Source organism: Lagopus muta, chromosome 7, assembly GCF_023343835.1.
Source record: "Lagopus muta isolate bLagMut1 chromosome 7, bLagMut1 primary, whole genome shotgun sequence".
In the NCBI taxonomy this organism is placed as follows: Eukaryota; Metazoa; Chordata; class Aves; order Galliformes; family Phasianidae; genus Lagopus; species Lagopus muta.
Genome location: NC_064439.1, coordinates 31978435 through 31999507, shown reverse-complemented (window position 1 = coordinate 31999507; position 21073 = coordinate 31978435). Strand labels below are relative to the sequence as shown.

Here is a 21073-nt window from a genome sequence, read left to right as displayed (position 1 = left end):
TACTTTGGGATTAGTAACTATGTGGATTCTGCTTATCTTGGGAGAAAATAGAATGAGGAAAGATTTTTCACAATTGCTGTGCATCAAACTGGTATCTGCTACTTGCATTTGGATTGAGTGCTAGTACGAGTACATTCAGATTAAATGAACTGGTTTGTTTTTTTTTTTTTTTAACTTTCTCGTTTAGTTTGGACAGCACTGATTAACAAGGATTTCTTTAGAATTGGATACGTTTATTGTGTTGACAGAGCACAGGCAACAGCTGTAGTTAACATCTTATGAAATACAGTGCTAATAAAGGCGATTAACATTATTTTAATGGACATTTTTATGTTGTAGTGATCTGTGTAAGCTTTCATAGTGAAGTACAGTTAGTACATATAGTAGTACATCTACAGTACTAATTACATTTATTACAATGGCTTTTGCTCTGTATTTCAGCCATATTCTGTGCGGTGGACTGTTTCACAGAAGCATGCTAATAAAACACGTCCTATGAATGCAGCAGTTGATATTAGAATAAATAAATGTTGAAGTTCGTTATAGCTGTCTGAAGGCCTCTTAGTCATGAAATACTTTCATATCCATATTGGTCCCAAGGGTTTTGAGGATAACTGTGGCAAGAGGATATATGTTCTAAGGAGAATATGTTCTGTACAGAGCTTTCCAAATCTAGCAATGTGAGCTCTCTGTCACGTATGTTGTTTCTCATTTTTACTGTTGTCATTGCTCTAAAACAAAAATAGGAATCTGATGTGGTAGGTGCTCTGCAAATAAAAAATACAAGGGTGTACAATTCAAATTTGATGCCTGGATGACTCAGGTTACTCACTGCTTATAATATTAGTCTTTGAATGAGAAATACTGGAATAGTATCATTGCAGCAGTGCCCTGGGCTAAAGAGCCATTCTGAGAAGTGGGACCAATTAGTACTGGCATGGCAACTGCACTGCTTTAGAGTTGTTGCACTGAGTGTTTGCGTGCATTTTGCATTGAGTGCTGCTGCAGATATATCTGAGTTTCGATTCAGAGTCACAGGAGGGCAGCTGGAAGGGGATACCTTGCCTTACTCCTTGGTTTATTGCATCGTGAATGGCAGAGATACCTGTGCAGAGACGGTTATTAAACGTGTGCCAGATATTTATATGAAGTAAATCTAGCCCTGATTTGGGAGTAAGAGCAGGTATGTGAGGTAACAGACTTCTGAGGGCTCTCCCAGGTCTGTTTTCTTGATGTTTCCCTCCTCCATTTCCCAGTTAATTGGATGGAATGCTCTTACTCTGGCTCCTGCTGAGGGTAGAACTGATTCTTTTTTTTTATTGCTAATACATTTTGAGACCCAAAGCATTTCTTAAATTTTAATGCTAGCAGACTGCTTGTATATAGCGTGATACCAAAGGCTGGGGCCGTGAGACAGAGAAGGGGATTAAAAACAGGAAGGTAACAAGATACTTTCTGTTGCATTTCTAATGAGATGTTCAAAGCTGATCAAAGGGAGCACTGATAGGAGAGGGTAAAGCCAACAAATGTATTCATGTTTACCTCATTCCCTAGAATGTCATAACCTATGGGACAGGCAGCTCCTGATTGATGGGCTGAATGTGGATCTCCCTAAAAGAGCTGACCAGTCTTGCAGCTCATTCCCAGACACCTGTGCAACCCCTATGCTTTAGCTCTCCTGGGCAGATGGTTTGTGAAGTCTATTTCTGCGTGTCTAGCTGGCAACAGGACTTCTGCCCAGTGAAGGTAGGCATGCTGACCTACTTACAAGATCTGTGACAGGAGAAGGGGAATATGTATGAGTTTATGAAGAGCACACTTGGCTAAGAATCTCCCTGATGTGCAGAAGTGCCAGCGAGCAGAGTGGGTACATAACCTGATCTGGGTAATGCAGAGGGGTGAGTTGTTAATAAATGGAGGAGGAAATTAAACAGAATAGGAACTCAGGGATCTTGGGCCAAAAATATAAAGAAGGAGATGAAGAAGCAGAAATGATGAAAGTTGAACGGAAAGGAAGAAAAAGAAGGAAGCAGCTTGAAAAATGACAGTACTGAACACAAGAAAGTCTTTGCAGGAGTGAGACTTTAAGACATGGTGCAGAAGAAAGGATGTTTCCAGAGATGGGTGCTATTATGAGAAAAGGCAGCAGCTGGAGTAGAAAAAAAAATGGGACTGGAAAGTGCAGTTTGGAGAAACAAAATGGGCAAGTCAGTTCTTAACAAGAGTATCTTAGACGTGGTGGCTTTGAGGCTGTTGTTTGAAAAGGAAGTACCTTCTGGCTTGAAGACTACACATTAACTATTTGGATTTAAAATTGGAAGACATAGTTTCTCTGGGAATTTTTTTTATATCAGAAACATTATAGCAAAAATTGGTTTTCTGTCCTTAATACGTAGTGGTGCCCCAAACTGTATCTTTTGTATGACACTGTCATACCTTCTGTAGTTGATATATTGTTTTACAATGCTGCCAGGCCTAGTTCCTAGTTTTGGCCTTGCATCCAGTTTTGCGTGCCTCTTGCATCTTTTCACAACCTGCCCTTGCAGAGTATTGCTGTTTCCAACCTTGAAGGTTAGAACAGGGACAAGAAATGAAGGGAAATGGGCACTGGAAGTCAGACGGGCTAAGACCCTCACAAATTCCTGGCCATTCTCCTTCCAGCTCTGGCATCAAAACTTCTAGTGTCTCAGAAGGGAAGAGAAAAGAAGTTGCCTCTTACACCTCATTTCCTTGGGGTCTCTTCACAGTGCTTCCACATTTTGTTCCCAGGGGAAAAGAAAACTTTGGATTAGTTGTCTAAGGAAGTTAGCCATGTAAGCGTTATTAAAAATGTATAAAGCTAGGAGAACCCATGGCAAAAGTGTATGGGAATACACTGATTTTCACATGCTTTTGCTTGTTTTCTGCTGTCTGCTGTTCTCTAAGACTTCACTGGGGAAGGAAATCTGCTTTTTGTATTGTAGTTTTTAGTGCCTCAGGAATCTGGTCAGTGGCTGTGGGGATACTTGATCATGAAAGCAGACCTTCAGAATCTGACAGGTCTTGTACTCAGTTTACAAGTGTGACACAGCATTGAAAATGCCTTTATTGTATGTGTGGTTTAGACTTCATGCAAGGGTAGTAGCCATTGGACTGCGGACTGACTGCGGGCTTAGGATATTTGGCAGTGTAACCTACTATATGAGCAGAAGTCCTAGCTTTGCACGGAATGCAGGAAGGTGGTAATGACTGCTAGGACTGTAGTGCCTTGCCCAAAGCAGCAGACCCATCAGCTATACTAAAGATCAGTACAAATGCGAAGCTTAACGCTAGTGAAAAAAACAATTATTTTTTTGGTAATTATTTTGTTGAGTAAGCCTCTAATGAAAACAATGCTGAAGATTCTGAACTACATTTAGTTTTGTGTTGCTCACAAACTTCTTCAATGACAGGCTTGTTCTCTGTCAGAGACATTTAAGGAGAGCAGATGAATTCATGTGGTTTAGATTTAGCTCTCTTTTTTTTTTAATGTATGTAATGTTTGGTTTGTAAAACGTATCAGTAAGAGCATGCAAACAAAAATAATGCCTTTTGTGGCAGTTTATGATGCTGAGTTATGCAGGTTAAACCCTGAGATCAATTTATTTTATTTTATTTTATTTTTTTTTAAAAAAAGGGCAGTGGCTATGGTGGCCCTAAGTGCACAGCAGTTAGGTGAGATGGATATGTGAAACTCAACATTGTTGCAGAACATGCATTGCCGAAGGATGTTATTTCTGAGACTGTGAATTCAATTATTGCTACGAAAGAATTGGGGTTATAGTGGTAGTTTTTAATGGTAAGGGGACATAGGTAATGATCATTATAGAGAATTGAGCAGTTTAGTCTATGGCTTGTACATTTTTGGTTTGATAAATTAGTTCTTGTTGTCTCTGCACTTGCTGGTGAGAAGCATGATTTGTACTAAAGTAGCAAATTCCGGTCATAGACTTTGAAAGATTTTAGTGTTGCTTGTTGCTTAACCAACAAGCAGATGTGAAATGTTTCTTCTTTTCGAGCATTTCTTCTTCCTAGTCAAACACTGATGTAACTGCTCTCTCCAGTATTGAATAAACGGTCCCCTGTTAGAAAAACTGACATCTGGAAGACTCTTCACAGTACTTCACATAGCAATGTTCTGACTCAGCCATTAGTTGTCAGAGCTCAAATTGGGGTCATCCCAAGAAATCTGTAATGCCTTTAACTTCTAGCGAGAGCTTGCCTGAAAATCTGCTTAATGTTGTCATTCAAAATTTACATGGTTTCATTAGACTTATCAAAAGCAATGAAAAATGCAGAAGTACGTAACACTGATAAAGCCCTTTCACCTTGCTATTTCAAATCACGTTTATGGACAATGAATTTAGCTTCCCAGTAGCCCTGGGCAGAGGTATTATCTCCATTTTATGGAGAAGAAAACTGAGTTACATTCAATGACTTGTCCAAGGTCATACGTAAGACTGACAGTATTGGAAGGAAAAAATGTCCAGGCTTGTCTTAATTACATGGTAATTTTTTTTGAATAAACCGACTGTCTTAGAAGAAATACATTTGTGTTTTTTGTCTTTGGGCTTTAAATATATATATATTTTCAGTGTGAATTAAAGAAAAAAAGGGGGGGGGGGGAGGAAGTATTTTCCTCAGATGAGTGATTCTCACAACTGAGAATATTAATAAGAACTTTTTTCCCCTCAGACTTGAGTTGACTGCTTCCTACAAAAACTTTGTTGTGGTCCACTCTGGCTCTGTTGTTCTCTGTCTTTATTTCACAAAGCTGCCCTCATTATTTCACGTTCGTACATTTGCATATGTACAAGAGGGAACAGCTGCTTTCTGCAGGGATTTTGTGTACTCATTCATATTCCCACAGTGGTGGCCTTGTTCTGAAGCACACTGCTACCCTGTGGAAAAGCAGAAGAATACACAGGCAATATAGAAATCGGTCTGCTATTAAACATTTACAAAGTACAGCAGTGAAGGAAAGGAGTAACCACAGAGTTTCATTTTAAAATCTGAAGTAAGAGCCCTATGATGATGTATAAAAGTCTCTCCCTCTTCCTGGAGAATAATGGGAAAAAAAATCTGTTCAACAGAAATTTTGCGGAACTCTTAACTTCGAAAACAAACAACTCCTTCCAAACAAAACCAAACTAATTCAATATTATTATTAAGAATGCTTTGTGGTTTTGTTTTTTATTTAAAAAAAAAAAAAAAAAAAGGTAGTGCTTGATTTTCATTTGAAGATTATTTGGGCCTAGATAACAAATATCTGTTCCCATATCCATGAACAGAAAATTATGCCTCCATGTTGCAAAACATTTGAGGTTTCCAGAGAACAGTTTTTTGTTCCTGAAGGTTTTTGAATAGCTGTCCATTCATATGAGTTTGGCCCTTTTTTTTTTTTTTTTTTTTACACTTTAACTGTGTATTTACTTAATGCCTGTTAGATTTTAAGATTATTAAAATTAAAAAACAAAAACAAAAACTAAATGACAAAAAAAAAAATGATCTCCATAAATTAAAAAACATAAAAGCTCTAATCTGAGTGAGAGATGAAGAAAACTAAGACTCTGGCTAGAGATGTGGGAACACATTAAGGAATGTAATTTGTGCACTTTGAGTTTTGGGAACTTTAGAAGACAACAAATGAATTCTTTTTTTTTTGTTTGTCTTTAAAATTTTGAAGCATCACGTAATGACTTTGAGGAGGAACTTTGAGTTCAAGTGTACACAATTGTCTTCCAAAGCATAAAGATATGTATATACGTGAAGAGGTTGAAAACTTGTGCAGTTGAAATGGAATGTGCTGAATGTGATAGTCACAACTATCACACTTAAAATAACTTAATGCACTGCAAATATAATTGTGTAACATTTACTTTCTCACTGGATATTTTTTCCTGCTATTTTGCAGTCTTGTACTGTTGGAGTTCTTGTTTTTGTAGCAGTAGATAGTACTAAAATATTTTCAAGAGAGGGGAGAGAATTATAAATATTCTGCTTATGGATAACTGGGGGGAAAAAAAAGAAAGGTCATAGTCTGACCTACAGACCTTGGCAGTGTCCTTTAAACAATCATTAATCATATGTAGTGCATCAAATCATCATGTGCAAGATAACATTAGTGACCTCTCCAACTGAGAATAACAAATGACTTAATTTTCCTTTCTATACATGACAGTAACGTTGACAACCTCTATGTATTTTTTTTGCCCTGTACCTAATCAACTGATCATTCTCAACACAAAATTTCCTTGGAGTACATCTTTTCGCTCCTGTTTCTGCATTATATGAACCTTTGCAGCAAATGTCTAATGGGTTAGTCATCATGTTTATTTCTGTTGGGATGTCTGAAAGCAAAGAAGTTCCACCATCTTTTATGCTGATGAAATGGTGAACTGAACAAGGGAAATTGGATCATGTTGACGACTTACATTATTGAAATTTTGTAAAGCTGCGTTTCAAAATGTTGTTAAATGCACACCATTCCTGAATATTCTTGGGAAAGTGTTCATCGTTCATAGCATTTTGGGGAATGCCTTTACTCATACAGATCTTAAATAATCCGTACAGCTTCTACATTGCCTATATAAAAATCACTTAAAATTCCTAAAAGTGGCATTACTGGTTATAATTGGACTGGAATATGCTCAGAGATACGTCTTCATATGCAGTTGGAGAATCAGAGTAAATATTTTAGAGCTAAACTGAAGACTTAATTGCCTGTCAGCAGCTGAAAAGGTCTTGTAAAACCAATTATAACCCTAGGATGTCTTTGTGTCTATTCTGTAATGGACAACGTTGCAGCAAGGAGTATAGGATTGCACAGAATCAGTGTGCACCAAAGAGTTAACACACACCTTAGGCAATACTTCATGACTGTTGCTGCCTTCTCAGAAATTGCCTGAGGATTTCAGTGTTCTGGCCTGTCAGTCTTGCCACTACCCCACCACCTGCAGTCTGATGGCTCCAGCTGTTTTTCTTCATTCTGCAGCCTGGCCTTAGCAGGAGCATTGCTAGCACCTGCATAACTAGGCACTGCAGAGACTTGCAACTCATTGGCTTGCACTGATACTCATTTACTCCTTCTCTACAGGTTTGGAGGCAAAAGTAATGTACTGTCCTGCTGACACCTAGGGGTGCTGCAAATCAGCATCCTAGCGTTATTTTGTCTTTTTCTGGTGGAGTCAACTGTTGACCTGACTCCCCAGACATCTTCCTGAGCAAATTTCACTGCAAGGCAGCAGGATGCTGTGTATCCGAGTGCAATATATTTTAAGATTTTGCTACAGCTGCTGACTTTCTTGGTGGCATGAATTTACTTATTTGTTGTTTCTGGCACTCTTAGGCTGTTTAGAGACCAAATGAGCAGTTGTTACTGCTGGTTGCTAAAAACGAAATGGTTTGCAGAAGAATGCTTACGAGTAGAGAAAATCTCATTCAGCACTCTAAAATACCATAATACCTTGTAATTTTTTTTTTTTTTTTCCTTTTGAAATTGTAATTAGTGGCTGAGGAAACTCTAGGTTTTAGCCACATGGCTGGGCCACTGGAAACTTTCAACACAACCCTCAGAGTGAAGGTTTCACTCTCCATCCACTGGTAACAGGTTCCAGACCTACTCAAGGAGATTCAATTTATGAACATCTGTGTAAGAGAAAGATTAATAAATGATTAATAAATTAGAGACACTATACGATTTATAATCCTCCGCATATCTACAAAGTGCCTTTTTCCCTAACAGGCTAAAATCCTAGCGTGCCTATTAACAAATACAATTCAGGTTTTATCTTTTTTTTTCTTCTTTTTTTTTTTTTTTTCATTTTGATGACTTGCCTTAAGGGAAGATGTAGAACTAAGTTAAAAAACAAATAAATAAATAAATATTTCTTCTCTAACTTTGACTGGCCAAAACTCCTCCCAGATTATGCTGTGGTGTAGGATAATAACTGAGCCTTGTATCTCTTGTATTTTTACTCAACCTGAAAAGGACAGCATAGATGTAGGCAGATGCAACATTCTCTATTTGTCCCCAAGTCACCACTTCTACCTTTAGTTGGTTCATCAGGTCACTCATTTTTAAAAAGCTGTTTCCTTCTTAAGGTGGAGTAGAGACAACATGTTGACCTGTCTTGTGTTGCAGCTCACCTCTTTCATCATTTAGATGTTATTATTCAGCAGTGACACCTTTGTGTTTAATAACCAAGTGATAAACTTTAGGTTGCTCTATGTAGTAGCATCTCTTCACTTGTATTTTTTGATTTTAAAGATTGACGGAATCTCAACGGTGAAACACACAGAACAAATCTGCGTGCTGACTTTTGAGTTGTCTTACTTAACATGATTCTGTCATTGCAGAATCTAATCCCTCTTGCTCTTTGCTTTAATGGCCTTCACTGCTGAAGTCTATTATTGCCCCTTAAATGCTAGTGCTCCAGCCTCACTTTTTTTTCCCCCATGCATCTATTTCAAATTATAAATCAAGCACATGAAGTTTTTGATGTGTGCAGTGACTGCCTGGTAAATAGGTAAGTGTTCCTTGCTCTGTCAGCTGTGTTTATGTCCATTCCTGAATCTAAATTGTATTTCTAGAGCGAGATGGATAAATTAGGTTCTGTATTCTAGTAATTAATGTATCAGCCAGACCAGCATGTTTCAGCACTGATTTATCTGATTTTTTTCTTAAGGCTCACCTTTCTTTTTTCTTCTTTTTGGGGGGGTGGGAGGTGGAGGAGTTCATTTCAGGGAGCCACATAAAAAACAAATAAACAACCCCCCCATAGCCTGGGTGAGCTTACCATATGTGTTTTTTCAACTATCTTTCTGTGAATCAATAATTGCTGTTATGAAAACTTAGCACCTAAGCAGTTAGACTGTTCTAACACTGAGATTTAGTTTCGTATGGACATTAAAGTCGTGTCCTGGGCAGATAATACAGAATTGTGCCTCTCTGAAAAAAGTTACCGTAAGTACTATGGCATGATTAATCATTCAAATTAACTTCTTAAGAGTTTCTACTTTATTTAACCTGAAACATTAGTTCTTAGACTTAAAATATTTCAAAATATTTTTGGATTTTTTTTCCTTTAAATTGTTCATAACATAACTGAAGTATGTAATGGCAAATTAAGTGTAAATAGCTTCATAGAGCTGAAAGATTAATATGAATGTAAGGTGAAACTAGGAGTATTATCTACATTAATTCTTTTCTGTTATTTTAGAAAATTATGCTTTTCATTCCCCTCTTGTAGAAGGCGTAAAATAGAGGAAAATCTTGAAGGACTAACCTATGGAAATTCAGCTCAAATCTATACTGTAGATGTTTATGTATATACACATATATATATGTACATATTCAGATATGTACATATATGTATGTGTAACTAAATATTTTTGTCTCTGTTCCAAATAAATATTGTTATAGTCTGAGAAGAAAAAACAAGAGACTTCACAGTGACCTTTTTGGTTTTTTTGAGCTTAATTCAGTGATGCTACTTCAGCTCATTTCTTTATATAAAGGATACTAATTTATTTGTATTTGCACAGATGGCCATTTCTCTTTTTTTCCACTTGATATGCTGCAACATATTCCTTTTTTTTTTCTTGTTACTATAGAAATTTCTTGCTCTAAAAATTCTTTGAGGTAACTGTATTATAATGTGATGAATCAAAAATTCAGGAGATTATCTTTTGGGGCTAGAAAATATGACAGTAGATGCTGCGTCTAAGAAAGAATTAAATGGAAATGTGATAATATGTGAGGGGAAGTTGCTGAGACTATTTGTAAACTTTTGATTTCTAAATGTAGCCTTTAGGCTTGGTAAGAAAAGCTTAATGTTTGTAAAGATTATCCTGACAGCAATACGCTGGGTCAATTGTCAATACATGCTTAGCATGAGGGTATGTATTAATCTGCTACAGCTACCACTGTAAGTGGTTGGAATAAATAGAGGGCTCAAGCAGATGAAGAGGGATTAACTGTGTAAATTGAGCAAACTCTTCAATCACTAAACCAGTGATTTTACAAAGGATTAGCCTGCTTTTACAAATATTGATTACTGATTTGTTACTCTGAATGAAGATGATATAACTTCTGCAGTTGCTGTGTAGTACGCTATGTGAAGTGTGCATCATTCATATTAATGGGACTGTCATAGACATTATAGAAACTGACAGATTTATTATAGCAGCGCTGTTAGCATTGTCATAGTTAAGGTTGTGTCAGCATCTCCATTAAAAGTCCCATATTCATTTTTGATGTTCATAGATCAGCTTTAAAATTTGCTCAGATGAAATTTTGGCAATACCTGTTTGTAGCTTTGACACAATTATTATTTTTGTGTGCTCTTAAAGAGAAGTGAAGCGGCAATTTTTAAATTGGAAGAAAATGCTGTATATGACTTGTAAAAAATGATTTACTTTCCTTGTTTTTAGCTCAGCTTTTGAATAATACTATTCTCAGTAATTTCATTAGGCTGTGTTTGTATATTTGTTAACCAGTTGAAACAGAGTTGGGGATGAGTGGAGATTAAAAGGGAATTTTTGCATAGATGAGCTCTTTTGCCTGTCTAAAGGCTCGTCTGGTTCTTTCCAGCGGTACTAGTTATATGAAGAAGATAATTACTTTTCCTACAAACCTAGTCCCAGATCATAGTACTCATCACTAAATATTATTCATTGACCAAGCAACAGCACTTAGTACATTCAGCTGATTCATACACCTTTAATGTTAAAATTGGCATGAGTTTCAAAAGCTGGGTTGGCTTTTGAATTCTTAGTTTAGGTTGAGATGGGCTTAAGGAAAACACAAATGTGCTATCAAGGGAATCAAGGAGTACAGGATTGGAATTGGAGTTTGAAAAGTCCCATTGATACTTATTCACCTATTTCCTCATTGTAGAAGTCTTTAGTTTTAAAAAATGCCCGTCTCTCGCAATGTGTTCTCCATCCAGTCTTGTGGACAGGTCACAAAAGAATCTAGTTACAGGCATTCACTCAGTTCTCCCCAAGTTGTAACCTCCACACTGCTGACTATGGTGGTAATTTTGATTTGTGAACTTCCAGTACCTTACCTCTTTGGAATTTCATATTGCAGATGCTGAAGAAACAGAAATCTGGATGTTTTTACTGTGGGAAAAGACAAACAAGCTTTAAGGAAGTCAATAGGAGTGACTTCTTCACTTCTGAATTTCAATGCCATAGATGGTTTCCAAAGATTTTAAACTAGTTACTGCCTTAAGGGATTCATATTTTTTCAAAACAATTTTTCTACATAATAAATGATACTAAATTTGATGTGCGTTTTGTATTCAGTAGTGGGTAAATTTGAAGGTCTTGTGTGAGATTTCCTTTTGTTTTTATTTTGAAAAGGCTTGTCTTTATGTGCAGATGGCACTGGAAACTTGTATCTCCATCTGAATCCACATTGGCTTTTGGATGCAAAGGAGTTTTCAGCATTCACAGCTTCACTGGTCACGGCTTTTTACTTAAATTATCAGTAGTAGAAGAAATGGATGAAAATGAAGCAATGAGGCAGAACATTCAAGCCGTTTTGTGTTTGCAGTAATACACAAAAATGTGGAAAATGAAAATTGTAGCTTTCTTGGACTCTCTCGCATTGAACTCTACAAACGCTACTTTTCAGGATTTGGTTCTGTTTTTAGCTGACTGTAGGAATTCTAATCCCTTCCTTCGTACAGATGAAAGATTTCCAGCGCCAACCAGTAATGTTAAATTTTGTTTTGATCAGGGATATGAGCTGTTGGAGCATTTAAAATGTTCTAAGTGTTGTATGCATGTTTCCTTTCAGAAGCTTAGCAGACCAGGACTTTGGCTAGGAGTCAGAACAGTTGGAACTTTGCAGCCTGCAGAGCTAAGCCAAGAGGCTGCCACTTGGCATAAGTGACTTCCATATATAAAACATTGTACAATTTATGCTGGGGTTTTTCGTTGGTGTTTTATGATAGTCTGAGAATTTCCTTCTTTCCCTGGATTTCTTTGGTGTTTGCTGATTGTATATCTAGCCTGTTATGCTTCTGGTGAGAGCAGCAGAGAAAATATCCCCCTGATGAAATGTCCCTATCACAGATTAAAATTCACAGTGGATGATTTTTTTTTTTTCCTTTAATAAGAAGCCTTAAACTAGTTTTTGAAACTAGAAAAGCTAGAAATTGAACAATTCAGGAAAGGAGTTCTAAACAAAAGTTCTTCATTAGGAGAAGATACAGTGCAAAAAAATACTGAGAAAAGCTAAACTAAATGGGAAAAAAAGTTCCACACTTTTTGAAGAATGTTGCTTGAATAATATTACCAAAGTCTGGATAGAAGTCCCAGAAAAGTCCCCAAACTTAAATTTGTATAGATCTTGAGAGCTGAGTAATAAACACTTGGATTAATAGGATGCTGAAATTAAAGAACACAAGCTATTTATTTTAAAATACCACTTGAAAGTTCATTGTTTAGCTTTGCAAAAAGTGACATCTGGCAGATTTTCTACTAAAAAGTCGAGTTAAATAGTTGTCATTGTTTACTGTCAGTTCAAGATCATTTACTGAACAAAACATGCCAGCAATCCAAAGAGAAAATTTTAGACCTTTCAAAACTAAAAAGTGCTAGGGCAAAATTTAAGAAGTAATAGAAAATTCCTTGTTTCCATTACCATAACTTTTTCTTAGGACATTTTGATATGTGGTTATTTCCAAGGGTTTTGCTTATGTTTACTAGGTGGTTACTTAAAAACTGTGAACTGTGGTGTACTGTAGTATTACCTTTTCCAGATGTTTTAGATGTTAAGCTGAAAATTGTTTTTTTTTTTTCACCTGGACATTAAATGCTAGCTTTTAACTTGCTGTTTGATAAAAGCATAGGACTTTTTTCCTATTAGTCATCTGGGAATACAGGAATCATGATGTGGTTAAAGATGCTATCCATATGTATTTTGACATCATGCTGGTCATGCTCCAGCTGTATGCTCTTTATTCCTGACCTTGTAATTTTCTCTGATTAGCTAACAGCACCTTCTGCAGTTCAACTATTGTGTAGATATTCTGGATCTTTAGTTGGGGTTTCTAATCAAAATTGGATGTGTGTGCTTGTCTGTGAGATGATCCTGGGAAATTTCAGCTTGCCTATGTCATTTCATGAGAATTTCCAGTGCCTCTAATTGAACCATGATGGTCTTTTTGACTTCCTTCTGTCCGCAGTGCAAAGGCATTTCTTTTATCTGCGTGTTTTCCTGTATATTTTATTTCTGAAAATCAAGTAGGAAGCTGAGCTTCTTGTTACATAGGCAGAATTTGTATTTTCAATCTTTACAACTGCTACACTTTTCTGTTAGCAGCAGTATGTGCCTCTGCATGATGGAAACCTCTCTGTCTCTGTCTGAGATGACTGATGAACAGTAATGATGCTTGGAAGAACTTAAGCGTAACTTTTAAGTTTCCATGCCCTGTATTGCAGTGGCATAAAAGTATGAGAGAACTCTGTGCAAGATAACTTCTCTTTGATGTTATATCTCCTTTCTGTTGTCATGCCTCAGTCTTTCTAAAACAGCTGAAGTGAAGAGTAGAAAACATTGCATCTTTGCTTCACTTTTAAATATTATTATTAATTTTTATTATTAAAAATTATTATTAATTAATTATCCATGCTGAAAGTCAAATTTGGATCAAGGGGCAAAAGCCATTAATTCCTTTCCACTATAAGGTGCTATGGAAGATGTGACTGAGGGTGTTTCAGTACAGTTTGAAAGACAACAAAAGAATGTAGAAGACCAGGGCGATATTAGTTTATGAAGACATTGTGAATACAAAGTTTAGATGAGGAGTGTGTGATCCAGGATGATTCCATTAGGCAGTGGATCTTGGTGAATGGAGACTGACTGGCTGACTCCAGTAGTTCGTTAAAAAAAAGTCTTCATCAGATGAAATGCGTTACAGCTATTAAGGAAGCTTTGCACAAAAAACAGATGAGGGTTGAGATGCCATAGACGTAAATTTTTTTACAATTTAAAAATCTAAATACACATTTATTTAATTATGGGATAAATGAAAATGACTGAATTTCAAGCATATAAAATGTTTAAAAGAGCTCAGAGTTTCTGTAAAGAATATATCACAGTGATTTTTAGGCTGCCTGGCCCACTGCCTTCTCCTGAACTAGCAGGAAGGAAGGGAGGAGAAATCCTCATACCTCTCTCCTTACAGGGAGGAGTAGGGAAGAAATAGTCAACATTTAGGCCTCCAAGGGTGTAATACTAGTGCTTGTAGCCCAAACTTCAGATCCCAGATTAGAAAGAATTAACTGGAAACAGATGCTGCTTTAAGTATACTTTAATAAAATACACTGCTGGCTCTTCTTAGAGGAGTATATTAAGGCAAGTTATTCTGAGGAGGTTATTATAAGTGATTAGAAAACACAATGGTGAATGCTGGGCATGGCTCAGGAGCAAAGCTCTATAGCTCTATAGCCTACACTTTCTTGGAATCAGATACTTTAAAGACCAAAATGCTAACTTTTCTTGAACAAGCGTTTCAAAACTAAATGCTACATTTATTGCTCCAAATGAATTATGTTTTCTTTAAGATTTATCTTTTGTTTCTTGCATGTTAGACTGATTCACCACTACTAGGCTAGTACATTTGCAAAGTACTGAAGTAATCTTTGGGAAGGTGCTTGTGGCAGTTAATGAAGCTAATAAGATCTTGTAATTGTCCTACTGATAGCTTTTCTTTAACCAGAAGACTCTGGAAAATAGGAGTTTTTTTTAAGTTCAACATACATTAATTTTCACTTCAAAAAAAAAACAAAAACAAAACAGTAGGGAGAAGGCACGCATACAAGAGTAAAATTAATCTTCTTTAGCCTAGATTCACAGTGGTTGTGAAACAGATGTGACCCCACTGTATTGCTGTGTATGGATTCAAAGATAATTGAATCCCTCTGCAGTAGCTGATAAAAACAGTAAATGCTATATTTCTAGGTGAAAATAAATGGAGATTTACGAAGAATTTTGGGTAGAATGGAAAGAAAGGGGAGGAAAACACTTTGCATGTAGCTAGAAATTTTACTCCTTCTTTGCTCAGACTTTAACAAAAACATCAGAAAAAGTTTGTCAGTTTTCCTGAGAAATATCCCAAAAGCTCTCAGCTTGAGAGAAAAAGAAAAATCTTAATTGTAACATTTTAACATGCTTTAATACTTATGAGCAACTCTTTGTTTTTGGAGAAATACCCAGTTGCATACCAGCTTATAAGGTTCCCTTTTATATTGCCAGAATTTTTTTTCTGTTAGAACACAGACTTTTTACTAGCAAAAATTCACAGAGTGATAGATTTCAGTTTCTCATTTGGTGTAATTGGGTCTTCAATACGATAAAAAAGAAGCTGGAAAAATGAAATTAAAAAGAAAGTCATTACTTTCAAAAATTACATTAAATATAATGAAACAGAATTCACTGTTTTTGTTCTCAGTAGAATCAAATTAATATATTTTGGCTTGAGTTTTCTTTTGCAAGGACTGAAGAATGGTGGATGATTCTTATTTGAGCAAGAAAACTTTGCCATTATAATATTTAGACCTATGGGCCTGTAGGCAAGCAAGATGTAATTAACCACTTAGCTGCACTGAGTTACACTTATCTCCACTTCGCCTGTTTAGCTTCCCATAAGCACGCTAAGCACCTCTTTAGAATGCACTGACCTCTAATTATTTCTTGCTTTATGTATCCCTTAGCCCACATTGAAGAAATGAAAAATATTCCTATTGGTATGCAGTGCAGAATAATACAACCTAGTTTTGTTTTATTTGTTCTATATGCAGAATGAAATTTCAACATCACTCTGTTCCCCAAAACTCAAAATGCAGTGCATAATGATTAGATTTCATGCTTTATCATGTAAAGTGACACCGATTAAATTGTTTTTAAGTAGTGGGCTAAATTCCCTATTGCACTAGGGTGCAAAATTGCATTACCCAGGCTTTTGACTGTCACATTACTAAGGTGTGAAAATTATAGCTGTGGCGTGGGCTTTATTTTGACATCTTTCTGAAGTCATAAGATGCACTGGATTTGTGGGATTTTTACAGTGGAACCCTTGCATTAATACATCTATCTTAATAGCATTTGTGCCTTTCTGAAGTCACAGCATGTTTGGTAGAAATTCTGGCTTTACTGGAGTAAGTTTTAGCCTGGCAGTAATAGCATTATAATAACTGTCTTGGCACAAGAGCACCTAGAACCAAGAGGAAGAACCTAGTATGTTATATGTGTGATTTACTTTTCTCTAAGATTTGAGGGTTTATGCCTCATAAATATTTTAATCCAGTTTTTGTATGCATCAGTCTGAGAATATGCAAGTGAAGCCTAGCTTGCAGATTTCAGTTTGGAATACGTTGCAGTAATTCCCACCAGAATAAGAAGAGAAATTATTCTAGAATTCACCTGTGAGTGGGAAGTCAAGAAAGAAGGAAAACCTTTAACATTAAGCAGATGGACCTCCCTCCTTTTTTATTGGATATTTGGGATGCAAGATAATCATCTCCCCAGATATTGGAAAGGATGGACATGATTTGTCATATCGAAAGAATAAAGTTTAAGACCTAGTTTATGAAGTAGAAACTTTAGAATGGAAAGGTGACGTTTTTGTATTCTCAACTCCCCGTCACAGGCCAGGCTGCAGGAGCTGCATCTTAAAGAGTTCACAGAAGCAACTGTGAACTACAGAGCTGCAAGCCACAGACCACTTCTTGACACAGTGCTACTTTAGTCTGATATTTACATCTGGTTTCAAAACCTACAGTCTACCAAAGGAGAAAACAGGAAAGGCCATGGACTCTGCTAATGTCTTAATTCCTAAATTCTTGAGATGTATCTGGAAACAGAACATAGAGGAGCAAAACAGGCAGCAAGACCTACTGGTGTCCTCTTTTTGGGCTGATTCTGGGAGAGAAATTTTGCTCTGATCAACTGAAACTTAAATCCAGCCCATTTCACCTGCATTTGCGAGGAAAGGGAAAAACATTCCTGTCCTCAACCTCAGTGTGGAACCGATATTTGGGAATTCAAAGCTTTTGAATTGTGAAGGAACATGTGACTTGAAGCACGTTGTTTAATTTGCTTTCTAAATCTTTTTTAAAAAATAGTAATACATTCTTTCTTGGCAGCCTTTCTCTGTTAAATAGATTTTCTGGAGTAAGAGCTGTCTTATTCAAAGTTCTGTATAGAGATCATCTGATGTGTCTCTGATCTCAGCTGCTAGTGTAACGTAAACACATGCTGCTTTACTATTACAAAGTTTTGGTCTAGTTTTTTCAAATGTTTTGTGCCAAGCTTGTTCTGTCCCAAATGAATGAAGAAGCAGCATTTTGAATGAAAGCGATAACAGAAAACCAACGTATTCTACAAGTCCCAAACTTCTGGTTGGGAGTTTCTGTGTCTGAGGGTTGCAGTTCCCTCCAGATCAGGTTTGAGACATGGAGAAGAAGCAATAGAAGAAAGGTAGAGAGATGACACAGTTTAGGGGTCTTTGCTGGCTCTAGGTGGTATCTGGAAGGAAGTTGCCATTCTCTTTTCCTTCTCCTCCTTGTTTTTATTACAGTATGAGGCTAAGAGTTGATCTGTGTTTGTGCCTTCTTCCTGCCACATATGCACAACATCTGCGGTTAATAAGAATCTGAGAGGAGGTGGTTCTTTCTCTTTCCTTTATCCTTTAGATAATACTTATTGTCCCTCCCCTTCCTTCTGGACATACAGGGGAACGAGGGAGGGAATCTAGGCTGATTTATGCTTTTGCTTTCATGTACAGCTGTATGTGTCTGAGAATATTACAATTAGGTCCCTCTCTCCTGACCTTTCACTAAAGACCCTCATATTTTGTGGTTCCCAGGCTTCTCAGACAGAAGTAGGATAAATAGGCCTGTGATCTATTTCTGCTTTAGCTACTTGCAGGTTTTGGCCAACAGCAATGCTGACCAGCTGCTCCTTGTTTCGCGGAGTTCCTGCTGCAACTTTGAGCAACAGGAAAAGAAGCTTCATTCTGAAGTGTTACAAAACCAGTGGTAGATGTTTTTTTTTTTTATGAGCTTTTTAGTACCAAGTGCAAAATAGATGTAGTTTCAGAAAATGCTATCATCTATTTCATCCCAACTTGCCTCAGCAGAAGCAGCAAAACCAAGAGTCTTGTGGGATATTGATTCTCTGGTTCTGTGTAATAGGTAAGTCAGATGAGGTTGTACCTATATGCAGAACAGCACGGAGTCACCTTATTATATTTGGGGCTGTGTGTCCCATTTCGCTTGGCCGTTCACTAAGCAAACACTTGCTAAGCTTTCTCTTCAAGAAAAAAAACGAAACAAACAACATAACATCAAGTGCAATCAATTGTTGAAGTTCTTAAATTGATAAATGTAAGTGAACTTGTTTTGTTTGTTTACTTAGATTTTCTCGCTTCCACATCTGTGGGGGTGCTCTGTTCTAAAATATGCCCTACGTGATGAGGTAAAGCTGTAAGTGTTGCACACTGATGCCTCCCAATGACCAACTGAAAGCAGCACACTACGTATGTTTGTAAAGCTTTTCCCCTTCTCTCCGCCATAATATCATCATTAGATCATCTTTTAAGGAGCTATTAAACGTAGCCTCTAGCATCCAGCAAGTGTCTTTGTGTTAAATTCTCATTTGATGTTGTACAGTGGTTTCATATGGATCTAGCACAGGCAAACAGCTGCATCACTTTAAGATGCTTGGATATGGAGCCAATAGCTTTTGTACTTTTAACGCAGTATTAAGCATTCTGAGAAAGTTGAAATAATATCAAGAGTAATGTCAAATTGAAAATAGAATCATTGGAAATGTCAATATATATAAAAATCCATTTACTAACTTGTGATATCCAACAAAATCTTAAATCTTTTGTTGTCTGAAGAGCAAGTTTTGTTGTTTAAGGGAATGTATTCTCATTTAGAGGACTCTCATAGTTTTAACAATAATATTCTTCATATGCTCCTACCTCGTTTTTTTGTATTTCTCCTCACACAACTGTATTTAAATATGGCCTCGATAATCCAACTCATTTTTGGATGCCAATTAAAAAAAATAAATCTATTTTAAGGGACTACCTAAAAACCCAGGAAGTAGGCATCACCTTCCTGAGACAGTGTTTGCAGTTCAAGGTCAGACAATTGATCTTTAACCCACTGCACGTAGTTCAAAGTGGTTGTTTAGCACAGGGGTTGTCTGCTAATATAAAGGTTTTTTTTGTGCTTTTATTGGTGGAACTTAATGAGATTACATATATTTTGGTGAATAATTGCTGCCATGTAAGCTTGCCACCTACCTACAGTGACTCTTATGAATATTTGATGATAATAAGTAGTAGGAACTCTACTGTGATCCTCACATGCACTTAAAAAGAAAAAAAAAAACCAACAAGGCAGCACAGGAATAGCTTTTGTTCTGCTCTTTTGCTTGAAGTAAGCAGTGTGACATTCATATAAGTGCTATTAGACATATCTAACGTGTTTCTCAATACTAGCAGTTTCATTTAAGCCATAATTTTATTCATTCAGCATGGGAAAGCTGCAGGGTGGAAGATGCAATTTTTATCATCTAGATTTCTTTTTTAATGTGAGGTAGTTAGACTAGCTAGTCTCATGCTTGTAGCTGTGAATTAACAGTTGAGAAAATATTATTTTGCAGGTGCAGCAGTTTTTGTAAAATCTAAAAATAATATATGTAGATCAACAATCTTGCAGATTTCTGTGGAAAGCCTTTGGCCCGTTTAGCGTTACCTATAAACCTTATTTACCTCAGCAGTGTTTTACTGTCATGTTGCACATTAAGCAACGTCTGTCAGTAGTCAGTAGCAAGTGCTACTTTTTGTCATCCCTTCAACTGGGCTTTTTTTTTCTTTTTTTATTTTTGATATGCAGTATAATATATGTTTTTCACCTTGTGTGTTGTTTCAAGATGTTTTTGCATGGAGCTGTTACTAAAGTCAGATTACCTGTGTAGTCGCCTTGGATTCTGATGCTTGCTTTTGCTAGCACATTTGAAAAGAAAAAATCACTGCTCTATTACAGGCTTGCTGTACAGACCACATTCAAATCACAGGCTGACATTTCTAAGTTGCTTGCTTAATTTATATATTTTTCTTTTTGTTCCAAAACTTGCAGGGGCTGCTACACAGCTATATTTTTTCCATGCTGAAGTGGTGATGACAGCAGTGACAGTTTTGACATTCATAGTTATTTGAGCTTTTTGTACTTGAATGATCTTGTATAGTAATTACTTTTTCCCATAGTCCTGTGCGTTACGCATGTAAAAGTTCATTAATGCTACTGTAGTATTTTTCCTGAAAAGCAGGAGTTCACAGAAATTCTTTTTCTTTCAGGGAATCAGTTTCCTCCTATTGCAGCTCAAGATCTTCAGTTTGTTCTGAAGGCTGGATATCTGGAAAAACGCAGAAAAGGTCAGTTTAGCTGTCTTTGTGAAAATCGTTTAGTGTGTAAGTCGTGTTTGGAGGTTCTGTGTGCCAGTATTTGTAGTTGTACATGCAAATAACTTCATACAGAGTGATAAAATGGAACAGCAGTTGAAATGTAGAATCATTATTATGCAAAAGAAAGAAGAATGCATAATTGCTCCTGTGTTGTTAAAAGATGATCCCATTTCTTTATGGACTGAAAAAAAAATCATGCTGTGAAAGTCCAGCATCAGCCATAATTCAGAGACTTTTCAGATATTTTTGAAGAAAACATTAGGAATTTATGTAAAAGTACCATATGTTGGCTTCATGTTTCAGTGAGTATCAAGATTTATTTTCCTTCAAGAGGGCAAATATTGATCTCAGCTTTGCTTCAGTCAATATTTACCTTGATTCAGTAAATCCTATATTGTCACCTCAATAACCACTTAATGCTACAATAACTATAGGAAATATTCAGGAAGTTGTTAATAATTTCCTTATATTTAATGTTACACATGCCTTCACTCTCTATATGATTTCAAATTCCCATTTGTTTTCACTACCATCTATTATTTCTAGCTTTTTTCTCA

General features: G+C 36.5%; 1 protein-coding gene across 1 annotated transcript in view; it reads left to right on the top strand.

Moving 5' to 3' along the window:
* SKAP2 (src kinase associated phosphoprotein 2) overlaps positions 1-21073 on the top strand; it is a 108990-nt gene that overhangs the window by 44336 nt on the left and 43581 nt on the right. The window contains exon 5 of the mRNA XM_048950839.1: positions 20409-20486. Within this exon, the coding sequence (XP_048806796.1) occupies positions 20409-20486 (78 nt within the window). The remainder of the gene's footprint in view (positions 1-20408; positions 20487-21073) is intronic.